At 35.1% G+C, this 19,527-nt stretch overlaps 2 protein-coding genes across 2 annotated transcripts; one reads left to right on the forward strand and one right to left on the reverse strand.

Annotated features, from left to right (window-relative positions):
• Positions 1 to 1,468: 1,468 nt before the first annotated feature.
• Positions 1,469 to 19,447, reverse strand: LOC134246981 (fumarylacetoacetase-like). Its single transcript, XM_062729329.1, has 12 exons — positions 19,292 to 19,447; positions 15,020 to 15,130; positions 14,201 to 14,322; positions 13,952 to 14,001; positions 13,322 to 13,412; positions 13,003 to 13,100; positions 12,288 to 12,440; positions 4,469 to 4,675; positions 4,053 to 4,099; positions 3,610 to 3,711; positions 2,570 to 2,687; positions 1,469 to 1,808 (listed from the first exon to the last, which is right to left on the reverse strand). The coding sequence occupies exons 1-12, from the start codon at positions 19,370 to 19,372 to the stop codon at positions 1,729 to 1,731; spliced, it is 1,260 nt and encodes a 419-aa protein (XP_062585313.1). The 5' UTR covers positions 19,373 to 19,447; the 3' UTR covers positions 1,469 to 1,728.
• LOC134246980 (uncharacterized) lies at positions 5,207 to 10,521 on the forward strand. Its single transcript, XM_062729328.1, has 2 exons — positions 5,207 to 5,269; positions 8,467 to 10,521. The coding sequence occupies exon 2, from the start codon at positions 8,480 to 8,482 to the stop codon at positions 10,163 to 10,165; it is 1,686 nt and encodes a 561-aa protein (XP_062585312.1). The 5' UTR covers positions 5,207 to 5,269; positions 8,467 to 8,479; the 3' UTR covers positions 10,166 to 10,521.
• Positions 19,448 to 19,527: the final 80 nt, after the last annotated feature.

Raw genomic sequence — 19,527 nt, forward strand, 5'->3', positions numbered from 1 at the left:
GAGGGAGGGATGGGCATAAGGAGGGAGGTTAAGGTTCAGAAAATGGAGAGGAAGTGGGAGGGATGGGAAGGTGGGAAATTAGGGAGGGAGAGGTAGGGATGGGTAAAGGAGGGAGAGTAAGGGTGGGAAAATGGGGAGAGGGAGGGACAGATATATGAAGGGATCTAGAGTGAGTAGAAAGAAGCATCTTTTCATCGCCTTTCATTATTTGTTCTTAAAAAATAGTAAAATGTTCCAATCTTTTTAAAAATGGAGTTAACACATCCAATTTATGTGTTTTAATAAAAATTGAGCATGTTGCCATTTTGTTGGGTTAATCAGAATCAATTTCACAGCAGTACAGAAAAAATATCAAATTTTAAATTTGTGAAAAATAAATTTATTCATTTTATAATTATGTAGACATATGAACCGGCTTATTCCCTAAGTTTCTTTTCCTCTAAGGTGTGTAATAGGTAGGGTGTGAAGAGGCCCATTTTTACCCTTTGTTTGAAGGGAAAGTGAAATAAGTAGGGTACCCTGGGGTTATGTGTGATTACATAGCAGGATTTGCAGAATATGAATTTTCCAAAGTCAAAAAAAAATTGGACTTGAATTGTTCTGTATGCCAAGTTTCAGGTAGGCTGAGCCAATATTTTCTATAAAAATTAAGTCAAAACTCATGTTTATCAATTTATTGTTTTCATTAATCACAATGATCTGCTGTCAAACTGGTGCATTTTCTAAAACTTTTCTTTTAGCTTTTGGAATGGAACATCTGCTGTCTGACTGCTGTCACTGATCTGTGATTGTCCAAGACAGGGGAGGTCAGTAAGGTGCTCAACATTTCATATGGGATGTTTGGTCCTACTGATTTCTTCTACTCTTGTGGCGTCTTGGACATCATTGACTGTGGTCGCATATCAGACAAAATCATCTTTATGGAGAAGGATTCATTGATTGTATATTGCTTACATCCCTCTCGAGAATTTTTCACTCATACGGATATGCCACCAGTTGCCGCTGGAGAGCTACAAATTTTGTCCTATGCTCATTACTCTAGGCTATTGAGCAGTGAGGGATCTTTTTCATGCCAACAACTACTGTGACATGGGACCTCAGTTTATACGGTCTCAGCCGAAGGACCGGTCTCCACATTGCAGCGGGATTCAAACACATGAAGTAAGGATTGACTCCTTACTTCGTGACTTTAGAGCAGATGCTCTGACTACTGTGGCACGAGGGCGACTTTATTGACAAGGAAGGCAGTTTTCAAAAACAGACACTGTGCAAAAATAGTTAATTGAAATTTCATACCATTTGCAACAATCAAGAATGCTAGGTGATATCCAAATATTTTTGTTTTAATACTTATATATGATTAAGATTTCAAAATAGAACTTGCAATTGCACACTAGATCAGATAGAGCTTATATTTACTTGGTCAAGATGAGGTAAGTTCTATAAATATCAACAACAAATATACATGATAATTGAACTCATATTTATTCCTGAATTCAAAATTTATGTTAATTCTAACAAACAAAATCATTCTATGAGGCTAACATATGATAAAAAGACAAGAAACTAGATGCTTAAAAATTGAGATTCTTGCCCTCAAAATTATTGTATACTTCACATTTCTTTCTCATTTATTTATATCAATAAAGAACAGACTTTGATATAAAACAACAAATGAAAGAAAACAATATTGTTCAAAGAATGGATTGCAGTGCAGAGGTCCCTGCATCAAGACATTGGTAATGCTGGAAGAACTTGTCCTGAACAAGAACCGAATCCAATCCTCACTCCGTCCTTCTCACAGAAACCTAAAGATAAACAGACAGAGTGGTTACATAAACCTACAGATACACAAACAGGGTGGTTATATAAACCTACAGATAAACAGACAGGGTGGTTACATAAACCTACAGATAAACAGACAGGGTGGTTACATAAACCTACAGATACACAGACAGGGTGGTTATATAAACCTACAGATAAACAGACAGGGTGGTTACATAAACCTACAGATATACAGACAGGGTGGTTACATTTACCTACAGATAGACAGAAACAGTGGTTACATAAACCTACAGATAAACAGACAGAGTGGTTACATAAACCTACAGATACACAAACAGGGTGGTTACATAAACCTACAGATAAACAGACAGGGTGGTTACATAAACCTACAGATAAACAGACAGGGTGGTTACATAAACCTACAGATAAACAGACAGGGTGGTTATATAAACCTACAGATAAACAGACAGGGTGGTTACATAAACCTACAGATAAACAGACAGAGTGGTTATATAAACCTACAGATATACACACAGGGTGGTTACATAAACCTAAAGATAAACAGACAGAGTGGTTACATAAACCTACAGATACACAAACAGGGTGGTTACATAAACCTACACAAGAACCTACAGATAAACAGACAGGGTGGTCACATTAACGTATAGACAAACAGACAGAGTGGTTAAAAAAGGGTGGTTACAGTAAAGTGAAATGAACTTATAAGGTACAAATCTGCACTGTACTAATTAAAGATAGATAAAATATACAAGATAAATCCAACCTGTCATGATGACATCATCTCCATCCTTTAGAAACTTCCGGGTTTCTCCATTTCCTAGATCTACAGTCTTTGTTCCCTTCCAGCACAGCTCTAACATGCTGCCATAGGAGTCCTCAGTCTAATAATGATACCATAGAATACTACAATATACAACACAGCTCTAACATGCTGCCATAAGAGTCTTCAGTCTAATAATGATATCATAGAATACTACAATATACAACACAGCTCTAACATGCTGCCATAGGAGTCTTCAGTCTAATAAAGATATCGTAGAATACTACAATATACAACACAGCTCTAACATGCTGCCATAGGAGTCTTCAGTCTAATAATGATATCATAGAATACTACAATATACAACACAGCTCTAACATGCTGCCATAGGAGTCCTCAGTCTAATAATATAACATTTCATAGATTACTATATCATACTGTGATAGGAGTCCTCAGTCTTGTAACATAAAATATCATAAGTTACTTTAACATACTATCATATGAGTTATCAGTCTTGTGAAAAAAGATATCATAGATTACTATAATAATACACTAGAGGTACTCCCGCCTCCCATAATGTCCATGTTTTGCTATAATATATTGTTTTACAGTAATGTGTAAAGAGGAATAACTCGTCGTATAAAATGTTATTCAGAAGCCACTATATGTGACGTCATAGGTAAGAATATAATGGCTATGTCCATATCTTGCTATGGGAATCCTAATATGCGTGTTGAATAAAAGTAAAATAGGAGGTGCAAAATGGCAATATGTAATAAAGATTCTGTGAAAGTTTCATCAAATTTCACTCAGTAGTATAAGAGGATTTGTGGATAAGAGATGGGTACCCCAAAGGGTAACAGACGGATGGACGGACATAACGATTACTATATACCCTCCCACTTTTCAATGTACAACTATAGGAGTCTACAGTCTTGTAATATTAGATATATCACAGGTTACTAGAAGACAATTCAGTCTGATAATATAAGGTGACAATGTTCACTTTGTTTGTGTGATTAAGGCATGAGATTGGTCCCTACCTCTCCACTGATCGTCCCTGAGGCCATCAAATCCCCGGGGTTGGTGTTACAGCCGGTCACTGTGTGGTGGGTCAACTGCTGCTTCATGGTCCAGTACATGTACTGTCAAAAGTATAAGTACAATGATATCTACATTCTCTCATTGCAAATTACCTGCAGAACTGTAGCAAAGTATGGTTTTATTTATCAGCCTTTGACCATAGCGCTACAGATACTTTCAAGACAGATGTTTATCACTGAACTACTTTACATTGATGAATATAAATGATGGGTAAACTGTGAATTTGATCGTAATGAAAATGCATCATGTCAGTTTTTGTCTGATAATTTGGACTTTTATCTATATTTTCAGAAATTTTACTTTTTAAAGCTCTTTTTTCAAGCTGCAATATTGCCTTTGTTTGTTAACAATGTACTTTCATGTGGGAAGTAAATTCTCTAACCTTGAAGTTACTGCGGCATACAGTTGATGGTTTACTCATTCCTTCACCTGCAAATGAATAATTATGTAACAGTAACAATGTAATAGAAATACAGGACATCTTTTTTCTTTAACTCTTTTTTTTTTTTTCAAAAAAGGCAATTACAATTAATATCTGAGAAAATTAATATTAACACATTAAAGGAGAAAAATCTGTTGCAAATATCATGAAGATAATGTTTATTTTTCCCCGATGTTATTTTTGCTGACAATTTTGTCCCATTTTAAACTCACCTGGTCCTAGTTCTGTTTAAGAAATTAGAATGTTCTTTACATTTCTCTGAGAGTAGGGCAAAATGGGTGGAAATAAGATGGGGTGAAAATTTCCTTGTATAAAGTGATGAAAATTACCAGACCATGACTTGTATCTTTGCTCACCTTTAATGGCTACCTCTAGGTGGATGTCCAGGTTATAAGGATCTTCGTGACAGAGGTACGGGAGAGGTCTGGGATCCTGGGCACTGTTAGGGACCAGGAAGGGTTTTAGAGCCTCCATACTGACCACCCACGGGGATATAGTGGTCCCCAGGTTCTTACCCAGGAATGGACCCAGGGGAACATATTCCCACTTCTGGATGTCTCGGGCTGAAAAATAAAGAGTGCAGAGTTATGTGAGCAATTTTAAAACCATCAATTTTCAGTATTTTTAATTTTTTTTTTACAATGAACATAAGATAAATTGATGCATTTTTGTGATGAACAATATTGACTGTCTTGCATGCACTGATCAAGGTGCTAATAATCCATTCCAGCTCCAATTTTGATAAATAATTTCTTCCTCTGCTCAACCTGCATCCCTTTAATTGGTAAGAGCACAGACAAACATATAGAGAGACATACGCAGTGACTGGATTGTAAGTTATATGAGGTTTATAATATCTGCAATAGACTTAAGGTGATTTAGACCTATTTAATAGATGTATGCATATACTCCTACTGTCAACAAATGCCTAGGTTGAGGTATATTGGCTTTGTATAAAACAGTACTTAGAGCAAAATTGTACAAAAAACATGTAAAATATTATTTTAATTTATTAATTTTTTTAAACTTGTCATATCTATCTTCAGATCATGACATGTAAAGAAAGACAACTCCTTTTAATAAATCATGTGATCCACTGGTATGCAGGTAGAACAAGGAAATTAAAAGTTAACCCACAACGACCTCATAGACTTCAGGTTTGTATTTTAATAGTTGTCTTATTTGTATATTGTTAAACAATTCTTGAAAATTCTCATGGTAATATACTTTTGATTTAAAAAAAAAAACATGCTGTTTCTAACGAGAAATAGTACTAAGGTTATAATTCAGGACATTGTACAACAGCTTATTAAATGGCCATTGAATATAAATTGGTGGTGATAAAGGTTCAATACATATGTTGCAAGAAATCAATAAAATAACTGAAACATCCATTTATATCCAGCTGAAATTAATTACATGTACCAATTGCTATACACGTAATAACAAAAGTCTCTGATGCGACTTTAGCTCTACTGGTTTGAGCTCACAACAAAATGTAAATAAAAGAAAGTTAATATACACCTGAATTTCAAATCTTTGACAATAACAATGAACAGACCAAATAAATATTATTTTTTGGTTTAACATTGTCTTAATTTGTATGGCATATTTTATATTGAAATCCAATTATTAACCTTTTGAAAGAATTTCACAAAAAAATATTGTTCATAGAATAGTAACTATGCCAGCTACATCATTCATCAAAAATCACTGAACAGAATTAGGGTTTTCATTGTATCCTACTGTTGTTAATATTTAACAGCAATCAGTTCAAACTTGAGTTGAGATTATTGTTTCTGAAAGTTCTCAAAAGTTTCTATTTTCAATTTAAAAAATTGCAAAATTTCTTTTACTTTACTATAACCATTGCAACACCAATGATTGAAATCCAAAAATATCAATTGAATCTAAAATTAAAATTGGAGCAAAACTGCATGAAGAGTAGTGTTTTTAAAAGAATTTCCCAGAAAATTCTTTTTTCTGAACCACCTCAATTCAAAACTGATGAACAGACATGCATCCTAGCATAATTTATACCCTAAACCAAAACTGTAGGAGGCGGTGTTACAACGCACTTTGAAAAATTACGCACTTTGAAAAAAATTTTCAAAGTGCGTTGAATTTGGAACCAAGCTAACGCACTTTGAAAAAATTGATTTTTTTTTCAAAGTGCGTTGATATCGACCATATTAACGCACTTTGAAAAAAAATGTAAAGATTGATCAATATTCTTACAAATAATCGGTATGATTAATAACAGTCCCTGGTTGGATAACTTTTTTTATGGTAAAGTCACTTCAGGACCTGAGATATTTGAAGTTTTGATAAAATAAAAGGGAAAAGGGTCTTGAAAATAAAAGACTGACGATTGTTTAATATTATTATTTCGTTTCTTTCTTTTTATAAATTCTAGTCTTTTATAAGTAGATGTAAAGGGGGGCACTAACACATCTGACACGCTACTCTCCTGATTATGAGGAATTATTACGAAGATGGCACTAACAGTGAACATGCAGCTTTAAACAACTTATTTTGTATTTATCATAATAAAAAGGGGGCAATTTGATTGACCAAAGCTATGAAAATTCTCTCTGTCTCATTCGTTTTACTGTACTTAAAAATTTCTAGTTTTCATCTGTTTTAATTAACTTATTTAATATTGAAAGTTTTCAACGTCATACCAGTTATGTAAATACTTATATAAATGTTTCGGGTATAGCATAGACATCGAGATCGGGCGAAGGGCCAGGGGAGGGGGGCTAAGCCCCTCACTTAATTACTTTGGCAAGATATATACGAGGGTTGTCCCGTAAAATCGTGGACAAGTTGTCTAGTGTGAAAAATAAACATCACTGCGTTCTGAAATTTTCACTATTATTTAATACATATTTTAGTAATATACACAGCAAATTTCAGATAAATATATGTATAAATAAAAAAAATTATGAGATTTTATGCCATGTATTGTATCACCTTACGGCGCATGGATTATAACGTCAAAATGTCTAAAACAGCGTCACGTTTTATCTTTGCTGAAAATGAAGTTGGATGAGTAAATTTAGGAATTTCATTGATACACATTCTTTAGTCTCCATAAACAGTCGAAGAACCAGTTGGCACCCTCATCCGATCTTCTGGAGATTTATTAGTAAGTTATGGACAATATTCTCACCATCATTCAGCTAATAGAAAATCTCGTATTGGCGGTCTACTGTGACAGCGTCTTTTCCAATTACATTAGGAGTTTGTCCGTTTGTTTTGTACTCCCCAGGGACTCGATCAAAAAAAAACTTCGCTAAGAAAACTCCTATTTCATTTGTATACTTAAGATATGGTGATATTTTTATAATCTTCTTTCTTCTATGGTCATTTCAAGTCCCTAAAAGGTGTCATTACAACATCAAAATAAAACTGAACTGTTCTCCGGTGCGCCGTAACGTCATAAAACGTCGCCATTTTTCGTGTGTTCTGTTTACCACTTTCCTATTTCGAATGCTCGAGAAACTTCCAAAAATTAAGCAAATGCCTTAAAATTTTTACAAAGACTACAAAATTGATTGTGGAATTGAATTAGGATAATTTTAATCCAAATCTTATGTATTTAAAACTTTTATTTTGAATTCAAACTGGTGTATTCTTTAAAAAAAACCTTGGTTTTTTGACCAGGCGCCGTAGGACAATACCTCGTGTACATTCAAGCATAATAGAATCTTTATTTTTGCCTATATTTTATCAAAAAAATTACCATGCACTTAAATATGATAAATAAACATTTACTGAAATTTTCAGCTTGGTGCGCCCGTTATTTTTCGAGAAAAACGCTTTTTCCACGATTTTACGGGACAACCCTCGTACATTATATAAGCATTGAAAATGCAGCTTACCCTTTTGGGGTTCATTGCTCCCCTTCCCCGTTTGTTACTGACACCTATGTATCTTCTACCCCGTCTTCTCCTCTTTTCGACAGGAGTAAATCAATTCATAAGTTTTTTTGAAAGACAAATAACAAATAAAATCTTTCCATTACTAATATATGATTCTTTTTTTCAAAGTGCGTTAAGTGTCTCCATGGTAAAATATATTGATGTAGAATCTTAACGCACTTTGAAAAAATTTTTCAAAGTGCGTTGAGTTGGTCCCAAATTTAACGCACTTTGAAAAAATTTTTCAAAGTGCGTTGATTTTGTCCCAATTTTAACGCACTTTGAAAATTTTTTTCAAAGTGCGTAATTTTTTCAAAGTGCGTTGCCACAAGGCGTACATGTAGCACCTCACTATCCCAATAATCTTCTGGTAATTGGTACATGGGATTTTTGCACACCTTTATGAATTTATGCTTTGTGAATTTCAGACTTCATGAGGACATGGACCCTCGTACCAGTGCCCAGGACGTAATGCGATGTGACCTTTGCCAGACCGCTGTGGTACAGATGCACTGCGACACATGTCTCATTAACTTGTGTAAGGCCTGTGTGGGAGAACACACAATGTCTGATGAAGCCAGTAAAAAACATGAAATTGTTCAATTCAAACATCGAAAATCAACCCCTCCTTACCCTAGATGTACCTCTCATGACAAAGAACAATGCGAAATGTACTGTAATCTATGTAATGTTCCTTTATGCACTGCTTGCATTGCCTCTGGAAGTCACACAGCTCATAAAATTAGTCAAATACTGACACTTTACGATGCAAAGAAAAAGGAAATAGAGGGAGAAAATGAAGAAATGGAGACCAGCATTTACCCAATCTATCAGGACATTGTTTCTGATGTACAAAACAGAATGACCCAGCTTGAAAAAGAATATGGAGATCTTTCAACAGTGATAACAAAACATGGAGAGGACTGGCATAGGATAATTGACAAAATTGTTCAAAACCTTAAAGCTGAAGTGGACACCATGAAATCTAGACACTATGACATTTTTAAGAAACATCTGGCTGAAATAAATCTGAGAATATCAGAAATAAAAGAGGAAATTCAAGCCTCCTTCAAAATACTGGAATCAAATAACATCTCTCAACTTCTTCAATTCAATGGAAAAATAAAAGAATTCAAAAAATTTCCACATAAACTAGAAGTATTATCTCCACATTTTACCCCAATGCAATGTCAAGAAGAAGAATTTCTGAAGCAGTTTGGGAACCTATCAACCCTATCTTTTTCTTCAGAGGAACATGGCTATAATATAAAGAAGGAACAGAAATCGCCAGTAATTATTATCCCCAAAGTAAAACAGTTGCTTAAAAAATCAGAGACTGTTTCCACCATAGATACTGAATACAGCCTCCTGTTTGGTGTGACACTTCTGAGTGAGGAAGAAATCTGGACAAGAGGATATGTGAACACCATGAAACTCTACAGCATTAGTCAGGGCTCACTACTCAAGTCAGTCAGAACCAAATCAGAGAACATCCCAGATGACATTACAGTAACTAGTCATGGCCATCTTGTTTATACTGATCCCACAGACAGGTCTGTTAACGTTGTAATGGATGGAAAGATTGAGACGGTGATCAAACTACAGAACTGGATACCTCGAGGTGTGTGCAGCACCTCCTCTGGTGACCTCCTGGTTGTCATGAACAGTGATGACAAAAAACAAGCAAAGGTTGTCAGATACTCTGGCTCTAAAGAGAAACAAACCATTCAGTTTGATGATCAAGGTAGACCTCTCTATTCATTAGAAGACAATAAATACATCAGTGAGAACAAAAACCTGGATATCTGTGTGGCGGACCTTGGAGCTAATGCAGTAGTGGTGGTCAATCATGCTGGGAAACTGAGATTTAGGTACACTGGACACACCCCTGCTCCTAAAACCAAACTGTTTCACCCAAGAGGAATCACCACAGACAGCCAGAGTCACATTCTTACAACTGATTATGACAAGGACTGTGTTCACATCATAGATCATACTGGACAGTTCCTTGCTTTCATTGACTGTGAACTGAGGTGTCCGTGGGGGTTATGTACAGATACAAATGACAATCTGTTTGTTGCTCAGGTGTTTAACAAACAAGTTAAGAAATTAAAATATCTGCAATAAAAAATCTGATTCTAAGAGATTGAAATAAAATTCAATAAACCTTATGAAATTTACTAAATGGTTTGCCTAACTACACTTTATTTAATCCTCTAAATGATTGAGTACAGAATCAGCAGTACTTTCTTTGGTCAGGAAAATCCACAACTTGCCTTTGGCAAATTGTGATGTTTGGTACTAAACCTTTCTATATGCTGCATCCCCAGTATTTTGATGCACATATGTGCACACATCATTTGCTTATTTTTAAGATGTCTGGTTTAGGTTCTTCCTTTGATGAAAGAGTAATAATATTTTTTAGCTCAGGAGACATTTAGTATATTACTGCCTTGCTTTAAACTTGAAAGTCTATTTCAGTTTTATCATGTTTATATTTGTTGTTAATTTGGGTTAATTTAGCATCTGCTCGGGAGATTTCGTCTAAACGTCTTAGTCCCTGCAAACCATGTGATGGATTAGGGTTAGTAACTCGTTCTTTTACATAAGTTAAGAAATTCAGGTGTTTTTGAATTTTTCCAAGATCATATAATTCAGCTTTAAAGACATTTCGTTCATTTGTTTACATGGAAGAATGGCTAAGTCCGAAAGAAATGCTACTAAGCATGCGCCGCACGCGCTTCGTTCAGAATTATTCTTTAACGATTTTTTCCATGAATAAACAATACAGTATAATTTGTCCAATCCGGCTACCGCCGGTTCCATAAAATTTGGCCGGTTTAGACAGAATCCGGAGTGCAGGAAAAATGCAGGAAAATATTACTTTTAAAAAATTAGTTGTTTATTTACAAGTACTTCATACACATAATATAAAATATAATTTAAATGATGAAATCAATCAACATTTTGGAGTCTAGAAATTATTAAATAGTCTCTCATGACTTAAATGTATTTTCTTGTTAGTTCACAAAGTTTGACAGTCGGGTGAAATGCTACCTAAATCAAAATCTACGGGCACGCATAATATAGGCCTACTATATATCTAGCGGACCGGGTTTCACTTATGAAAGAGTTCATTCAATGTATAAACAGTAATGCACAATTATTTACGATGTGCTATTTATTGGAATGAACTTTTAATTTTTATGTAAAAAAAATTACGTCTTCCCCCACAGAGTTATGGCGCCATTTTGAAATGCGTTCGATTTTCGATCCCGACTATTATTTTGATTTGTAAATCGCGTACATATATATTTTTGTGTTTATGTTATAATGTGGTAAATGGAGTCAAAACAAAGTTGTTTTTTTTAATTGTAATTTAATCATATAATATTTTTTCAAGCGGGCTCTGTCACCGCCGCATTTCACTGAGTTCGTCTCATGGCACTAATGCTAGTGTAAACACTGATTATCACATCCACCACGAAAGGTGTTAATTGCTTTGAAGTAACTCAGGTAATTATGTGTGGCCGGATTAGAGGAATGATTACCGTTAATTATGAGCTGTTGGGGACCAGTATGGCCGTTTGGAATACGGAATAGACAGTATCTGGACTACACAGAATTTTTTCTAATGAATTTGTTAAAGAAGTGCATGGGACTAAAATTTATAGGATTAGACAAATTTTACTGTATTTATTAATTTTTTTCAGAGAACAAGGTTAAAAACTACGTTTAAAAACGAAGTTTTAAACTAAACTTTTATCCGTAGATTTCGATTTTTGGGTCAAAAGACCAAAAAACCTCGTATTTAAAAATTTTTTCGATCGCTCACGCGATCTCATATATAGTGAAGTCGCCGAAGGCGACACTACATTTAAGCGCGTTTTTCTGGGGACCGGTAAAGTAAAGTCGTTCCTTTCATAACTGTTTTTATTGAAAACATATATTAACCGATATTAACAGAAGATTTGATTTTTTGTTAAAGATCTCTATTTAATTAATAACTATGCTAGAAAATGTAAGAGATTGTATTGAGACTGCATTATGTTTAGTAAACTAAATTCTTGTATTCAGTAGCAACTTTTTTGATAAATCTGTGGTAGATTTGATTGAAATCTTCCATTAGTCAGGAAATTTGTCCCCTGAACAAAAAAACGAGAAAAAGATATGTATGAACTCAATTGCCAAGGCTTTGCAATACACTGTTTCACTAATATAAGCTAGGAATAGCTGAAAATAGCCTTACCACTCCAGTCATTCATCAGCACCATTCCAAAGATGTGCTCCTCTGCCTTATCTATACTGATTGGTTCTCCCAGCTTGTTGCCAGGGCCAACAAAGAATGCCATCTCCAGCTCAAAGTCAAACAGCTTACAGGGGCCAAAAACTGGGGGCTGCGCTGAAATACAAAGTCAAACAGCTTACAGGGGCCAATCAAAGGGGGGATGAGCTGGAATATAATGTCAAACAGCTTACAGGGGCCAAACATAGGGGGAGTTGAGCTGAAATACAAAGTCAAACAGCTTACAGGGGCCAAAAACGGGGGGCTGAGCTGAAATACAAAGTCAAACAGCTTACAGGGGCCAAACATGGGGGCTGAGCTGAAATACAAAGTCAAACAGCTTACAGGGGCCAAATACCAAGGGGCTGAGCTAGAAGAGAATTATTCATTAGTATAAATATCAAACTTGTGCAAGGGACACTGTTTATACATGTACTACATATTATATTTAAGATGTTTTAGATAGGAAAGTTTTCACTATCTTATTTAAGGTGTAATCATCACATTGAAATATGTTTTTTTCCCCAACAATGACTCTGAGGTTTTTAAAGGAATGCCATCTCATGTAAAATGTAACTCAACCAGGCTGAACTTTTTTATAAGTTTTATAAGTAAAAATGTTATCCAAATATCTATAAAGCATATTCATTTCTTTCCATCCTTGATTCTCTCTATTTACCTTCGTCTGGCCTTGTCTGACCATTGGGTCGTCTGACAGGGGTTCCTGATACGACAACAGAGGAAGCCCTGCCATGGTAACCAACTGGAAGATGTTTCCTTCAAATAAACTCAACAATCATGTAATTTGTTCTCATATACATGTAGTATACACAGAGATTTAGTCAACCTCACTGTGTCAACTTTTTGTATATCTTCATTAAAAAATAATCAGAATTCTGCACATTATTTATACAACTTGTGATTAGCAATAATGATAGCAAGCAAATTGACAAAATTAATTTCTTTATGTGGCATTAATTCAATCTTTCATTTTTTACCAGTTTGGCATGAGTGCATTGTCTGGTCCCCTGAACATACAGCCAACATTGAAGGCGTGGTTCTTTGAAGAGTAAAAATCTGTGTAGTCTCCTGAAATGTTATAAAAAATACATAATAGTAAGACCCCAGAATTCATTAAAATTTACAGCATCAAGGGAGGAGGGAACAAAGCAACAGTTCCTTCTTTAAAATTGTTTTTGCTTCATAGAACTGTGATTTAAAAATCTCAAGTGAATGCATGTGGACTTAAAATTTTAATGATTATGAAAACTAAAGGAACCATAGATGTTCTTACATTTTGTTAAACATAAGGATGTTTATATTCATATTTACTATTCTGACCTAGCTTCGACATTGACCTATGAGTGAGCCTTATTAAATAAATGTGTATGTCTTAATACATGAGGTGTTGAAAGAAGGAAGAGCAGGCAGATGCACAGACAAACTGCATGATTACAAGACCCAACCATGTAAGATAGTAGGACATCCATGAGTTCAAACAATACAACTGAGATCATATATCTTTCTCTCCTCTGAAGAAAACAACTTGCTGCAGTGTTTAACTTTCTTTGAAGGACAAAAAGCCTTCAATGATATATAAAATGTACAAATGATTCCAGAATACATACCTATTCTGGCTGGTAGGTGCATGATTGCTTCAGACTGTGGAACAAAAGCCCTGAAAAAATACAAATTATACTTTAATGTTATAAAAATAGGGAATGGGAAAATTTTTTTCTTACAACAATAGCTGCTTATTATATTACTCTTCTCCAAAATAATGAAACACATTCATCACTAAAAGGAATATAGTGACTTAAAGATAGCTATATTTTGTTTGTGAAAAAAAAATTTTTTAGTAAACTACTTTGGAATACCTAGATCTAAGATCCTTGTTGTTACAGAGTAGTGGTTCCTGAGTGGATAGGAGGCGCTGTAGAGTACTCCTGGCTTCTGTCCAGGCAGCACGACCCAGACCCATAAAGGAGTTCAGAGTGGTCTACAAATAAAAAAAATGTCAAATGGAACACATATAGGAGTTAAAGAGTCAATAGGTCAAATAATGAGGCTCCCCATACTGGCCCATAGACTACAATGCTGAGACCAGAATAACTTGGATTCCCTTTTGTGGCTCTACCATAACTACCAGTGAGGGACATGATTTGAACATATCTACACTACCTCAGGGGGCTTTTACAGAAATTTCTACATATATCAATGTAAAACTTTGATTCCCAATTTTGGTAACACCCTACTCCCAGGGGACATGATTTGAACAATTTAGAATATGCACTTCCTCAGGAGGTTTCCACATAGGTTTCAGCTTTTCTGACCCAGTGATTTTTGAGAGGAAGATTTTTAATGCCCCCCACTCTATTTTTGTCTTTTTAATTTAATCCTCTTGTGAGGGTGTTTGGTCCTTCATTTTAGCAATACAAACTTCCCTTTCCTCCAGTATGCTTTGTACCAAGATTTGTTAATATTAGCCTCATGATTCTTGAAAACAAGTTGAAAATGTGAAAATATTAAGTTTACAAACAGAATGACAAACAACTGACAAGAGGAGATCAGGAAAACTCACTTGTTATTGAGTTTTCAGCTCAGGTGAGCTAAAAACATGTCAAACAGACACACATATATAAGTCTTAGTAACTTTATTTGTTTGAAAATTTAGAAAAAAAATTAATTTGTGTTACCTCTGCAAAAACATCCTGGTGGTTCTGTAGGGCTGGGCCCGTGAACAGGTGTCTGATGACACTCAAATCTAACACCTGGTTACCAATGGCAACACCAATACGATGGGTGGGCTAAAAAGAAAAGCAGTTTTATTTCTACTTCAACAAAAAAAATATTTTAAAGTTCTATAATTCCTAACATTAAATAACAAATGAAATTTTTATTATTTCATCCTCAGTTAACAGTCATAATGTGAAGTAAAATGGATTCATTATCCTAATCAATTGATGCATCCATGTACGTTAAAAAGGCCCTAAAATGTGTTCCCTATCCAGTCTATGTGATGATAATCGGTCACCAATGAATGTATCATTTTTTACAATATGTCTGATGTCTCAATCAGTGTCTGGTTTTAAACATGTTAAACTTCACTTTTTTTTTTATTAGGAGGCCTGAGTCATTTATTAATAAATGTTGTTAAATATCAGTAAAAATATTGCAGCACAAATCCAAAGATGTAAATTAAATCAATTGTTAGGAGCTTTTCGAATTTCAATCCGCCGATGCAAAATAAATATACTGTATAGGTACTTTTTTCCGCATGGTATTAATTTAAATTTTACGCTATGTACGCGGCCACAAATTTTCCTCTGAAATTTGTCCAAGCGTATGTAATATAAATGTAAGGCATATAGTGACAGTCTTAGAAATCCACGTAATTTTCTACCCGCGGATTAAACGGAAATTGAGATTCCGCGGAATTATGACCCTGCGGAAAAAAGTACGTCTACAGTATTATCACCGACATCATGACTGACAATTCATATTTAATATTGTATCGCTCTCCTAAATTGGCTAAAATACATTGTGTACTTTGACAATTATATACAAAACGTAACAAAGTCATTATGTATATCAGAGACATATAATAGACCCTCTATCATATATGGCGCTAATGTGTATTTAGCTGCGTGGCTTTGTTAAATTTGAGTCAGATTATCTTTTACGGCCGATGATATATACACGAACGTCGTGCGCATAGTGAATAAAGTCTATTTACACGACCGTCGTGCGAATAGCTAATGCAAATTGTTGAGATATTTAAACGACCGTCGTGCACATACGTAAGACAAAAATGTATTTACACGACCGTCGTGCACATACGTAAGACAAAATCTATCTACACGACCGTCGTGCAAATAGCAATCGCACATTGCCAGAGATATGCACACGACGATAATAGCTATTGTATACTATTAGTTATATACACAGTCAGTTAGTGACTTAATACGGATTCATACAGGGTGTGAAATGGAAATCCGTATTGGGCGAGGCGAAGCCGAGTCCCAATACGGATTTCCATTTCACACCCTGTATGAATCCGTATTAGGTCACTAACTGACTGTGTAACGAATTTATCCCGCTGAAGACCTTTTTCAATATAAAAAAAATATTTGTGCATATTATGAAAATATTAGTTTTTATCCAATAACAATCTACGTGAAATATCGTTACGGTAACAAGAAATTTAACTGAACTACCTACGTTTAACCGTTTCTTAGCCGCCATTTTTATTTCCAATAACAACGCTTCGAACGGAATCGCGTGCCCGGTTTTCATATTACGCCTCGACGGAGACGTAATATGGAAATGGAGACGTAATACGGAAAATTTCAGGGCGTCACGTGATTAGCTTTTATCCAATCAGTAATCGACAAATTTGTCTGAAGCGGGATAAATATATGTACACGAGTCCGGGATTTTTCGGGCTGATTCTGTTTCGCACTAAGATGGTTCGCGCCCGCACTATTCGCGCCGATTTCAGCGCGAAACATCTCACGTTATATTTAAATATATCACTTTAAAAAAAATTATTAACTCAATATAAATATATGTTGTATGCCTGCTCAACTTCATGACTTAATAATATGCACTTCCAAAAAATAACGGATCGTAACCATGGTAACCGCGGTCTAAGCACCAGTGGTCTTAAATATCAACAGTTTATCATCGTTTAGATACACACGTCAATATTTACTACATACTCCCTACATAAACTTGGTGATTTTTATTAATAAATAGTGTATTTAGGGAACTATATTAACATTTAAATATCATTATCATGATTATTGTTTAATATGAAATTTCATGTGTATAACACTATAAAACTAAGGTAAGTAAGGTTTTATGACAATTTTTTTTTGGTTAAAAAGTGTATTAAGAAATCAATACTAAAGTAGGCGAAATGCTTATAAATGCGTCCTGGCTCTGGTGGATAGGGTAAACCCAGACCTACCAAAATAGTAAGCAGTGGCGGATTTAAGGGGGGCGCACCCGGTGCGCGCCCCTAAAATTGTCAAAATTTACGTAAATCACAGTTTCGTCTAGAAAATGTAAATACAATGAAGCGCATTGAAGTGGTAAAATTTCCCGTTCGAATGGAACGTTTTGAGCTATCTTTAGAATGTTCATTATCATCTTATGACACGCCCATTTCTTTAGAAATGGATAAAACGGTCAAGTTGTTTCTTCAAATACCTGTAGAACAGGTTTTACATAAACATAATAGCCAGTCAAATTGAGGATCTAAATAAACACCGAGGAAACACGTGTTCGACCGAAACGTGTTGTGGTAACTTTAATAGACATGATAAGTTAAAAAATATGTACATATTCGTTGCAATTTGTGTTTTACAGAGTCTCTAACTATCTTTTATATTTTTTTAAAGCTCCATTTCAGTGTAACTCATGATGCTTGTCGCGAAGAATGGGGTGTCCTAAAACTACGACGAATACAATGAAGCGCATTGAAGTGGTAAAATTTTCCGTTCGAATGGAACGTTTTGAGCTATCTTTAGAACGTTTATTGTCATCTTATGACACGCCCATTTCTTTAGAAATAGATAAAACGGTCGATTTGTTTATTAGAATACCTGTAGAACATGTTTTCCATAAATATAATAGCCAATGAAATTGACGGTCTAAATAAATACCGAGTAAACACGTGTTCGACCGAAACATGTGTTGTGGTAACTTCAATAGACATGATAAGTTCAAAAATATGTACATATTCGTTGCAATTTGTGTTTTACAGAAGCGGAGAGTCTCTAACTCTCTCTTCTAATTTTTTTTAAAGCTCCATTTCAGTGTAACTCATATTGCTTGTCGCGAAGAATGGGTGTCCTAAAACATTACGACGAATATTTCTTTCTCGTTTCTAAAGAAATGGGCGTGTCATTATGTTGTAATTGACGTTCAAAACATGACTCAGAACGTTTCATCCAAACGGAAAATTTTACCACTTCAATGCGCTTCATTGTATTTCTTTCTCGTTTCTAAAAATATGGGCGTGTCATTATGTTATAATTGACGTTCAAAACATGACTCAGAACTTTTCATCCAAACGGGAAATTTTACCACTTCAATGCGCTTCATTGTATGTATACTTGGTAGACCTCATTTTTACCCTACAAAATCTCTACAATCCAGGAGCTTCCGGGGGCTTCGCCACCTGGGCCCCCACCAGGGCTTTGCTCTGGACCCACTGGGGGCCTCAAGGCGGCCCCCAGACCCCTTGCCTACTTTTGGAGCCCCCTCTAACTTCAATTCCTGGATGGTAAGCAACTATTTTATTAATTAAATACAAATACAAGGGTAGTTCTAATAGAAACAAATTTACATTACAACGACCTGCCCATTGGACCCAAATGTCAATTAATTATATAAATTAATATCACGAAAAAAAGTTTTTGCGATGTTTTCTTGCCAAAATGTCTTTTTGTACTTTAATTACTGCGTTCCGAACTTAACTGGGGACGAAAAACGAATGCCATAATAAGTGAAGGTATGAATAAATATATATAATGGTCGTGCGACCAGCTGATAAATATTATAATAAAAAACACGATGGTCGTGCAAATAGTCACTGAAAAATTAATATACACGACGGTCGTGCAAATAGCCACTGAAAAATTATGTACACGACGGTCGTGCGAATAACCGTTGAAAAGGTAAGTGCACGACGGTCGTGCATATAGACACTGCCATCTTTTACAATTATAATTTGAAAGAACAACAACAACTTCAACATGATTAGATCTACATGCAGAAACAATAAATCTAAGATCTGCACATCTTTCAATTAACAATCAACAAGTGATTTATTTCTATTTTAGTATTAATTGGAATCCTGTCATTAACAAAATGTGTGCCAAAACCTGTCCATTTGATTGGCTGAACAATGACACACCTCTGATTTTGTCAATCATTGCAGAATATAGAAATAAACTTACGTTATCTGCCGTTGAGAATACACCATAAGGCAGATTCTGCAGTGGGAAATCGCTGTCAGGGCTGACTTCTATGAAAGACATCGTAAAAAGGGATTTATTTTGCACTGTTTACACGTGCCTTACTTTGACCGCTTACAGGAAGAGCGAGCTCGTTAGTTTCGTATCTTCAATCTTGCGTGTTTTCCTGAATAATTAAATTCTAAATCTTTACTTATATATCCTTTGAAGACAATTAA

Source organism: Saccostrea cucullata, unplaced genomic scaffold (genome assembly GCF_032062105.1).
Source record: "Saccostrea cucullata isolate Sc308-1 unplaced genomic scaffold, CSIRO_AGI_Scuc_v1 ctg20, whole genome shotgun sequence".
In the NCBI taxonomy this organism is placed as follows: Eukaryota; Metazoa; Mollusca; class Bivalvia; order Ostreida; family Ostreidae; genus Saccostrea; species Saccostrea cuccullata.

Bases quoted from the DNA above. Each gene is read 5' to 3' on its own strand.
- LOC134246981 (XM_062729329.1), bottom strand. From the start codon at position 19,372: ATGTCTTTCATAGAAGTCAGCCCTGACAGCGATTTCCCACTGCAGAAT. The intron at 3,712-4,052 runs GTTAGAGAATTT...TACTTTTGACAG, and splicing joins TATGCCGCAGTAACTTCAAG to TACATGTACTGGACCATGAA. The intron at 2,688-3,609 runs GTAGGGACCAAT...TATCATTATTAG, and splicing joins CAGGGACGATCAGTGGAGAG to ACTGAGGACTCCTATGGCAG.
- LOC134246980 (XM_062729328.1), top strand. From the start codon at position 8,480: ATGGACCCTCGTACCAGTGCCCAGGACGTAATGCGATGTGACCTTTGC.